Source organism: Apus apus, chromosome 8, assembly GCF_020740795.1.
Source record: "Apus apus isolate bApuApu2 chromosome 8, bApuApu2.pri.cur, whole genome shotgun sequence".
NCBI lineage: Eukaryota > Metazoa > Chordata > Aves > Apodiformes > Apodidae > Apus > Apus apus.
This window is the reverse complement of record NC_067289.1, coordinates 2,418,953-2,429,776: the sequence shown is the minus strand read 5'-3', so window position 1 is coordinate 2,429,776 and position 10,824 is coordinate 2,418,953. Positions and strand designations below refer to the sequence as shown.

The 10,824-nt window shown below is 54.7% G+C and overlaps 1 protein-coding gene across 1 annotated transcript; it reads left to right on the top strand.

Moving 5' to 3' along the window:
• The first annotated feature begins 9,335 nt into the window (after positions 1–9,335).
• Positions 9,336–10,296, top strand: SOX14 (SRY-box transcription factor 14). Its single transcript, XM_051626020.1, has one exon. It carries the CDS (start codon positions 9,438–9,440, stop codon positions 10,158–10,160), a length of 723 nt encoding a protein of 240 aa, XP_051481980.1. The 5' UTR covers positions 9,336–9,437; the 3' UTR covers positions 10,161–10,296.
• The last annotated feature ends 528 nt before the right edge of the window (positions 10,297–10,824 follow it).

Here is a 10,824-nt window from a genome sequence, read left to right as displayed (position 1 = left end):
ATCGCAAGGGATGGGATGCAGTCGTTTGGGCCGAGATGGGGCTCATCTTTTGGAGACTTCTCCACTGTGACTCAGGGACTCCAGTGACTGGGTAAGTGAAGGACGCTGGCAGAGAGGAAGCAGAAGGAGCCCCCAGCAAGGACTCAACTGTGTCATTACTCAGCTCTCTTGAGATCCCACCTGGAGTACAGAGCAGAGCTGCTCCAGCCCTCGGATCATCTTTGTGGCCTCCTCTGGACTCACTCCACAGATCTTCTCATGAGCCATGCCACGTCTCTTTATCATGACTAATAGACACACTTGCATAAATCAGCATCTATTTCCAAGTGATTCATGAGCCTGTAAGAAAAGGAAAGGGGGGGGGGGGGGCAACAACAGCCTAAATACACCTGGTAATTTATTTGCTGTGAATAATTCGAGCAGCCCCAAGTGACGGAGATATCTTAGTTATTTATCCTGGGGGTGAAATTTGCAGGTGCTGCAGACTGGGTGTGCTCCAGAGCAGGCCCTCCCTTTAACGTTTGCCTCCCCCACCCTTGTATAAACCTCTCTGGCTGTATTTGGAGCAAGATGTAAGACATGCTTCATCCGAGGCTCTCATTAATTGCCGCTTCTGGAATCTCCTGCCGGCGAAATTATTCCCCTCAGAATCCCTGTCTCGAGGGTTAGGAAAGGGTTACTGAGCAGTTGGGTTGGTGGGTGGAAATAGTGTTGGCTTTCATCTCCTAACCTCCTAAAGAACAAGCAGCTGCTGGAGGGGTGGGTGCCTTGTAAATCATCCCAATAAATAAATAATGAAGCGGGCGCACTCGCTCCGCCCTGGGCACACGGTTGGGTGCGAGGGCTGGGTGCTGAGCCAGCTCTGGAGGAGACATCCCTGCCTGCTCTTCGGGTGGTTTGCCCTCGTGTGGCCTTTGGGGAGTGGTCCCTACAGTTTTGGGCTCAAGGTCGTTGGGTTTTTTTTTCCTTTTGGCTTGCAAAAGAGTCGTGTTCTGGAGCCCAGCCCCGCTGGGTCGGGCACGGCGGGTTCCTCCCTAGCTCACGTGTTGTGGCACCCTGTTGTCACTGTAGGGTTTTGGCTTCTGGCACCACCCAACTGTGATGCATTTCATGAGATTGGGTGTTAAAATTCCTGCAGATATATTTTTTTTTTCCCCCATCAAATATCTCGGTATTTGTTTCCAGAAACAAATGATTAGCATTAGTATTCATTAGTATTCGTGTTAACAATTGATAAAGGGCCCACGACTGTAGTATCTGTGCACAGCACACAAAATTCAATTAAAAATATAATCATTTCCTCAAGCCATGATCATATAATCTGTACCATCCCTCAAAATGAGTTCCTGAGACTTCCCCCCAAAGTTTACTGCAGGAGGGATCTGTTTTCCAATCTCAAAAGGGACCTGAGACAGGGATGCTGGGGTTGATCGAGTGGGACCAGGCTGGGGAGGGCAGGAAAGGCTACATCAGCACAGACCAGGAATGTTCTCCAACATGGGCAGGCCAGCTCTGCTCCCAGTCATCACACCTGTCCTGCCATGGAGTTGGTGCACCTAGATAAGGTTGTATCCTCCACCTGGGCAGAGTGAATCTCCAGATGGCTCCAGTGTCCTCTTAGGGACCTTAGGTTCGTCTCCATCGAAACGTTTTGCTGCCTCCATCCCTCTTGTTGACCCGTTTTTCTGGAGTTCTGCAGTGAAGTTTCCCTCTCTCCTGGCTCTGCAGACTCGCTTCACAGCTTCAAGGGGCAGAAAGCCAATCTGATGTCCAATGAGGGTTCAGAAAATGGTGGAATGGCTGGAGATGGCAGCCCGGCTGCTTCCTCTGAGGGACAGCTTCTGCAGTCCTGGCGAGGGCACTGGAGGGGTCTTCTCCTTACTGCTGGGGACCCACTGCAACACTTCCCACCAGTACACGGTGTCTGATGTTGGCATCTAACTCACAGCTAACACCCCAGAGCAAACAGCCAGTCCACTTGGAGTCTACATGTGTCACCTTCCCTGCTCAAAGGCATGTGGTGTTGATCTGCTCTGCTGACCCCCTGGGGCTGAGCCAGCAAGGAGGGATGGATCCCACCACAGACCTCCAGCAAGCAGCAAAAGGCATCTCAGAGGCACCTGGGCTCCTGCAAACTTGTGTCTGCATGGAAGCCATTGCATTTTCAAGCAGCATGGGTGGGCACGTGCTCTGTGGTTCTCCTGAAGCTGGTTCACTTGGTGAGGTCAGCAGCAGGGTTGAGTTTTCAATAAGCAACAGAACCAACAGGCTGGTTAGACATGGTTTCACTGGTTTGGTCCAAAGCTGTGTTTCCTAGACAGGCTTGGTGCTGCCAACCAGCACCTCAATATTTGAAGTGCTTCCCATGGAGTCTACTGAAGGTCTTGGATTTGAGGCAGAAGAGCATCTGGAGCATCTCTTATAACTGTGGTCCATCTCCAGCAATTCAGGACCTAAATGAAAGGCTTAAAACTCCTCTGGATGCTCTAGAGGTCATCCAGATTATTTTGGACCGTATCATGGATGACATCTCCAGGGATATGGCAGACAGCTCTTGGCCATCATTGCTCCTAGAGTCCTACTTTTATGCTGGAAACAAGTCATGGAGAAGAAATGGCCTTCAGTGCTTAAAATATCCCAGCCAGCCCCTGGAGCTTCACCCTGAGACACTGAGAACAGTCGTGTGAGTGGGGAGAAGAGAGATCTGGAGTCCTTGAGCAAGATGAATTGGCTGTTCATGGGATCCTTGATAGGTCTTGAGTGTTGCCTTCTCCCAGGCTTTGTGTTCCTGGTGAATATGCTTAACTCAAGTGCCATATCCATGGATGTGAGAAGAGCAGGGAGGAAATGACATCGTTCTTGCATGGTTTGGTTCCCATAGGTGGGCAGATAAACACAAGCTTAGCTGGGCTGTGGGTCTGGCTGTCTTTGTGGGGGCAGATCTTGCCTTGGAGTGGGCAGACTGACCAAAGAGGGCAGTTTTGACCCCCCAAAAATTCTAACTCCACCTTGTCCGTGTGTGTGATGCTGACAGACCCTAAATCAATGGAGTGGGCACAAATTGAACCACCCTGCACTAAAATAACAGATGGTCCTGGAACTTGGAGCACTGCAGCCCTCGGGGTCAGCTGAGGACACTCATTCAGGTATCCAAATGGGAACCAGAACCCAGAGCCTGTGGGTTGGTGGTGGGATTCCAGAAATCTATAGTGGGAATATTTTCCTCTGTGTATTTGCACCTTGATCAGACCTGCACTTTTTGTGCTCCTTAACTGCACTGAAACAGTAGCAGAGGGATAATATTTTTGAGTGTACCTTCTGTGTCCTGAAGACAGCAGTTGGTCATAGAATGGTTTGGGTTGGAAGGAACCTTCAAGATCACCCAGATCCAACCCCCTGCATGGGCAGGGACACCTCCCACCAGCCCAGGCTGCTCCAAGCCCCATCCAACCTGCCCTTCAACACTGCCAGGGATGGGGCAGCCACAGCTTCCCTGGGCAACCTGGGCCAGGCTCTCACCACCCTCACACTCCAGAATTCCCTCCTCATGTCTCACCTCAATCTCCCTCTCCCAGTTTTCATCCATCCCCCCTTGTCCTCTCCCTCCCTGCCCTTGTCCCAAGTCCCTCCCCAGCTTTCCTGGAGCCCCTTCAGGCACTGGAAGGTGCTCTAAGGTCTCCCTGGAGCCTTCTCTTCTCCAGGCTGAACACCCCAGCTCTCCCAGCCTGTCTCCAGAGCAGAGCTGCTCCAGCCCTCAAATCATCATCATGGCCCTTCTCTGAACTCTCTCCAGGAGCTCCATGTCCTTCTGATGTTGGAGACTCCAGAACTGGTCCTGTTGGTCTGAGCCCCACATGCTTTCCACACGTAGCTTTCCACTCACACCGGTGACCCAGGGAAGAACTTCTCCATAGCTCACCTGAAATACCAAACCTTGCAGGTTGCTTCTCTACCCCAAACTTTTCACCCAACCTTGGCCCAGCCACTGTGTTTCTCCGTGCCTGAGGTGGAGCTGGGAATAATCCCACTGGTGTGCTTCATCCTGCAGCAGGAAGGGCAGCCACAGCACAGGTGATGAAGCCACCAGCCTCCCCAGGAATGGAGGTGGGTGAGTACCTGAGATAAAGAGTTCAGCCTTGGCCTTTTCTTCTAAGCTGCTGCTTCTACTTCCCAGCTTGTGTGCCTGAACACCTGTCTGGTTTTTCTTTTTCTTTTGCTGACTGTATCACTTGGCCTAATAAAAGACTGGACCTTTCTTTACAAGCCTGCTCTGCCCTTGGGAGCTTAGGTGGTTTCTCCTTCACTTCGTGCTGCTGACAATGACTGCAGCTCCCAGGCCAGGCAATATCTAAGAAGTCAAGTCTGTGCCAAGCTTGAGTTTACCTGCATGGCCACAGGGAAGAGATTTTATTTACTGGAGAGGTTCATCAGCTCTCCCTCCTGCTGCCTTTGGGGCAGAGAGAACATCTCCATGGAGCCTTCCCTGGGGACACGGGCTTGTTGCACCTGAGGACCTCATGGGGTTCTGCAGCATGGGTCTACCCAAGGTAAAGGAAACCTGCTGGGTTTCCACAGGGCATTTAGCTGCTCTTTAGTTACCATTTAACAACTAACATTGCTAAGGACATGCCAGGGGGTGGCACAGGTGGTCATCTGAGAAGGCTGCAATAATAAACTGCTGTACAAATCCAACTACTGCTTGTATTGAGAGGACGAGGGGGATGGATGAAAACTGGAAGAGGGGAGATTGAGGTGAGACATGAGGAGGGAATTCTGGAGTGTGAGGGTGGTGAGAGCCTGGCCCAGGTTGCCCAGGGAAGCTGTGGCTGCCCCATCCCTGGCAGTGTTGAAGGGCAGGTTGGATGGGGCTTGGAGCAACCTGGGCTGGTGGGAGGTGTCCCTGCCCATGCAGGGGGTTGGAGCTGGATGATCTTGAAGGCCCCTTCCAACCCAAACCAGCCTGGGATTCTGATATGATTTTGTGATGCAGGGCACAAAACCATGCCACGAGGCAGTCTTGCTGGCTCACTAAACCTTCACACCCACCCCAGGAGCTGTGAGAAGACCTGCAACAGTAAAATACTCTGGACCTGCCTGCAGTGTTGCCTGGGGACAGGTTTCCCAGCTCAGTGGGTCCACAGGGTGACTGGCCACACTTGCAGGGTTCTCACCTGCACTGGGAGCCTGAGCTGGAAGGGAAATCCCCCGGTGCAAAAATATGCATCAGCTTCCTCATTAAGAGCAGGCTGCAAAGAAATAAAGAAATAAAATGAATGCTGGAAAAGAATAATGACCAGATCACCTGTGAGAAATGAGCTCTGCAAAGGCAGGCAGCACTGGAGGGCAGGGCATTTATAGGAGATCATGTAGTATCATGGAGAGATGAAATGAGGAGGACAAAAACGAAGTTTGGAAAGGGCTGTGAACTTCAGGGCATCAACCAGCTCCCAATTAATGGGGGCTGAGAGGAGTCTTTATTTTTTGTAGCAAGCTGGTTTGCAACTCTCTCCCATGGTGCCTTCCCAGGAAGCATCTCCTGTTGGCCAGTGGGTGGGAGAAGACATGGGGCAAACCAGATTATGGGCTGATCCCACCTGCCCCATCCATCTCTGCTCCCTCCTTCCCTCTTGAGTGTGCAGGGTAGTGACCTGCTCCATGAAATGGCAGAAGCCTGTGGCAGTGCAACTATTTGGAGCTGTAGCTGCGTGAAGTTTTTGCTCAGGTTGGAGTTGGGGGGGGGGGGGGACACTGAGTGAGAAATATTGGTCATTCTGTGATGACCCTGTGAGTCTGTTGCAAACCTGCCCAGAGAATAACCTGCGTGTTGTCTGCTCTGTGGATGCCTCAGTGCTGTGTGCTTGGTCGAGCTGCTGGGTGCATGTGTTTTACATATAGATCTCCCTCAGGAAGTGTTATTTAATGGTGTGTGATTCAATGGGTCTTTTTTTTTTCAAGTATGTGGCACGTGTGTAATGAAACAGGGGGGTTGGGGGGTTGCACTTGCAGGTAAAACCACCAAATCAGAAGGGAAAGTATCAAAATCATCAGCTAATGATTGATGATCATCATGAGCTGATTCTATACATTGGTCCCAAGCGTTGCTGTCAGTGGGGACCTCACCAGGTCACACAGCAAGGAGCACTGGTGTCCTCAGAGTCTGGGAAAAGCACCAGAGACCTGAAAGTCTTTCCAAAACGTGCTCCTTTCAATGAAAAAAATCAATGCACTCCCCCTCCTTTTGCTGGTGCTCGAAGCATTAAAAAAAAAACCCCAACAACCCACAATCCTTTCAAGATCCATTCTGTTCCAGCAACTCCCAGTTTGGGTCGGGGGTGGTTTTAAATCGGAGGTTCTCCTCTCTCTTTTGTGATTCCTGCGAGGAAGAGGAGGTTGAAGGCAGGAATACAGCTCTGTTGATGCTGATACTAGATCTCGGGCTACATGATCTCATCTAATTTCAAGTGATTCCAAACGAACCATCATCCAAGAATGTAATTTTAATGTTCCCGTATCAGGCCGTTCTTATCTTTCTGCCTGGCCGTGATATCATTCAGGAATAATCATCGCGCTATTAGTTTAAAACGTCTAAAACAAGCTGGTGAGGGGAGAAGGGATCGCAGGCACCGCCCTGGAAATCGCTGCTGTCTCAAAAAAAACCACAAACAAACCCAAACCTAAACCAAAGGACGAAGTTTACACACCCCGTCCTCGGGGGGACGCACCAGATGCCCTCCGGGATGCACGATTTGGGGTAAAAATCGAAGTATTGAAGGATGGAGGGGGGAAGGGGGGTGGTATTTGGAAGGAAATAGATCTTTTCCTTTTCTGCCTGTTTTTTTTTGGGGGGGTTTTTGGCGTAGAACGGGGGCAAATAGGGGGGTGAAAACGATCCGAATGACAGCCCGAAGTGCCCCGAGCTGATGGCAGAGTGCGTGATGGCAAAGGCGCCAGCCAATGGAAAAGCAAGGCTGTCGATTTGTTGCTGTGGTTGTTGTTAAATCATTAATATCGCGAAGCAACCTTGACTGACGGGAAAGACTTTTGGGGAGGGAGGCGGCAGAGCCCCCCCTCCCTCCCGCGCCACGTGTCTGGCTCCCGGATTTTGGAGAAGGACTCCAGGGTTTGGTTTGGTTTTTTTTTTTCCCCCTCGTTTCATCTTGGCGAGGGATGAAGAACGAGATTAATCACCCCCCCAACCCCCCAACCCCCTCCTCCACTTCGAAGAATCTGAGAATTCTCCACGCAAACAAAGAGAGTTGTGTATTTTAGACGGCGCGGGGTGGGGGGGGGTTGGAAGCGGCGTCGGTGCGGGGATTCACCGCGGATGTTACGCGCAGCCGGGGCTGCTGCTATCGCTGGTGCCGCGGGGGAAGTGGGGTTAAAAAAAAAAACCCCACAACCCGAAGTTTCCAGGCGTGTCACCCTGGCGGGAGCAGCTCCAGGCCCGCAGGCGCCTGTCGGGGCGGGCAGAGCTCGGGCATCCCCGGCCCGCGGCGACAGCCCCGACGGGGCCGGCGGGACCCAGCGTGGCACAGAGGTCCCTGAGGGGGGTTAGGTGGGGGGCGGAGGGGGGAAAGGGCCTCCTACACCCCTTTTATTTTTTGATTTGAGGGTCCCGTAGGCAGGCAGGGGCTGCTGGGGGGTCGGTTGTGGCGAGTCCACCGCGGGAAGGGGGAAATCTTCCCGAGGAAGATGGAAGGTGTCCCTGCCCATGGCAGGGGGGTTGGAATTAGGTGATCTTGAAGGTCCTTTCCAACCCAAACCGGTCTGGGACCGTGTGATAAGATCCGCTGCCGTGCCAGGGGGGTCCCGCTCGCAGCCCCCGCTCCGGGCACGGGGCTCCCGGCGAGGGCTGAGAAATTTCGAGGCGCGTTTTTGGGCTCAACGAAAAAAAAAGCTGGGTTGGCGCTGGCGGCAGCGGAGCCAAAACCTCCGGCGCTGCCGGCCCCGTCCAGGTGAGCGGAGTAGAAATTATCTCTCTCCCCCCCCCCCACCTCTTCTCCTTCCTCCTCCTCTTCCTCCCCTCTCCGCGCATACGGCTCTGCCGGGAAAGTCATTTATTGCAAGGGGGAAGGAAGAAAGCAGGAAATAAGGTCGAGGGTGGTGTAGACTATTATTAGTAGCATTATTATTTGGAGAAGGGGGGGCGGGTGGGCACCCACCAATAGCAGCACCCCGGCACCGAGCGGGCGGCTTCCCGTCGGGGCGACGTTACCGGCAAGGGACGGGGCGACGGGGGTGTTTGTGGGAATGGGGGGTGCCCGGAGGGGCCGGGGGGGTGTTCGGAGGGCCCGGGGCAGCCGCTCCCCCCGAGGACACTCCCCCCGCTTCGCCGCCAGCCCGACTTCTCGTTTCTCTTGGGGGACGCTCTCAGAAAAGGGGCGGGCGGGGGGCGGCCCGGCGCGGGGGGGGTGGGTGGTGTGTGTGTGTGGGTGGGTGTTGGGAGGAGGTTTGTTAACCAAAGCAGGTGCTAAAAAACCAATAAGTCTGGAACAAACGCGGTGTCGTCCCCCCCCCGGGAGCCGGGACAATTGTTTCCATTTAATAAATATTGTCCCCACGGGCGTTTCGCGGGAGGCAGGCAATTATTCAAAGCAAGCCGGGACGCGGACCGGCTCCCGGGGTTAAGCGGGGCTGCGGAACGGGGAAAACGGGGGGGGGGGGGGTTGGAAGCGGGAGAGCGGCCCGAGCGCTCGTAGCCCCGACGGCGGCGGGAGCCTGGAGGGCGGCGGGACAGGCCCCGCTCCGCACACCGGCGGGATGGGAGGGAGTATATGGGGACGACCTTTGCGGGGGTGTCCTCCCCCCGCTTCTCTCGCCTCCCCCGCAGCTGCTGTTTTAGCGCCCCAACTCACAAACCCTTCCTTTTAATCTGAAAGCGGGGAAGGGAGGGGTAGGGGGGGTTGAGAGGGGGGGGACACTCCTTTCCCCTCTTTTCCCCTCCTTTCTTCCTCCTCCCTCCCTTGTCCCCTCCCCTCCTCTTCCTCTCTCTCCCTTCCTCTCTCTCCCTCTCTTTTTAAGCGGGTCCCCCTCCGCGCTGATTGGGCGCCCGGCCGCGCTGTGACCGCCCTGCCGCTATGTCAGCCTGCCCGCCGCTGCAGCCCCTCGCCTTTCAACTGCCCCTCTCCTCTCCTCCTTCCCACCGCCGGCCCGGCGGTTCGCAGCCCTCCTAGCCCCCCTGCCCGCCCCGCCGGGCCCCGCGGGCCTTCCGCGCCCCTCCGCGCCCCGCCCCGGCTCGGGCGCCCGCCGGGGACGGCGCTGGTGGAGGACCTGTGATGATCAGCTGAGCCCCGCTCCTCCCGCTCCTCCGGCTGCCTCGGCCTCCTCCTCTTCTTCTTCTTCTTCTTCTTCTTCCTCCTCTTCTTCCTCCCGCCGCCGCCCGGCGCCCCTCACCGCCGCGTCCCGCCGAGCCGCCCGCCCGCCCGTCCTCCCGCAGCATGTCCAAGCCCAGCGACCACATCAAGCGCCCCATGAACGCCTTCATGGTGTGGTCCCGCGGCCAGAGGCGCAAGATGGCCCAGGAGAACCCCAAAATGCACAACTCGGAGATTAGCAAGCGGCTGGGCGCGGAGTGGAAGTTGCTCTCCGAGGCGGAGAAGCGCCCGTACATCGACGAGGCCAAGCGGCTGCGGGCGCAGCACATGAAGGAGCATCCCGACTACAAGTACAGACCCCGGCGCAAACCCAAGAACCTGCTGAAAAAGGACAGGTATGTCTTCCCTTTGCCTTACCTCGGGGAAACCGATCCCTTAAAGGCCGCCGGGCTTCCCGTGGGGGCCACTGACTCTCTGCTGAGCTCCCCGGAGAAGGCCAGGGCTTTCCTGCCTCCCACCTCAGCACCTTACTCCTTACTTGACCCCAGCCAGTTCAGCTCCAGCGCCATTCAGAAGATGACTGAGGTTCCTCACACCTTAGCTACCAGCACCCTGCCCTACGCCTCCACCTTGGGATACCAGAACGGGGCGTTCGGCAGCTTGAGCTGCCCCAGCCAACACACCCACACCCACCCCTCGCCAACCAACCCGGGCTATGTCGTGCCATGTAACTGTACCGCTTGGTCGGCTTCCAGTTTGCAACCTCCAGTTGCCTACATATTATTCCCAGGCATGACCAAGACTGGGATAGACCCCTATTCTTCAGCACACGCGACTGCCATGTAACACCCACCCACCCACACCCCCCACAGGCGTCTGTGCGTGTGCGTTGTGTGTGTGTCCCCGCACCCCGGGTGGCAGCCGGAACTGGGATTCCTTCGTGTTGCATGTACATAAAAACCTGCAGGAGCAAAAGGCCACCCGAAACCAGGACTCTGGTGGGCCGGGACAGAGGAGGACGCTGCCTCGGGGACGTGGAGATGCTCTCGTCTAAACCTCGTCCTGAGAGCTGGTCCCAGGCTGGGGAAGGGGGTGGGGGGGGGGTGGGAATCTGCGATGGAAGGGGCAGATAGGAGCCCGGCACTTGCAAGAGTTGTAAATGTATTTAAAACAACAACAGCAAACAAATCAAACAAACAAAAAAGCGAACCTTGAACTGCCCTTTCGGGACAAAGCGGGAGAGAAAAGAAAAAGAGGGGAGGAAAAAGAAAAACCACAAAGAAAAAAAAAGAAAGAATCAGAGAGAGGCGGTTTCGATTTTTATTTATTCTCTTAACGTTCTCCAGGGTCTCATGTCACTTGGACTTGACTTTGGGAAGTCTCGGTCTTACTATGATTTCTTTTGTTTTGTTTTCCTTTTGCACATTAAAAGACGAGATCAGCTGTGTTATATATATATAAATATCTATATATATATCTATCTATTTTGCCACCACGCACTACTAGGTAA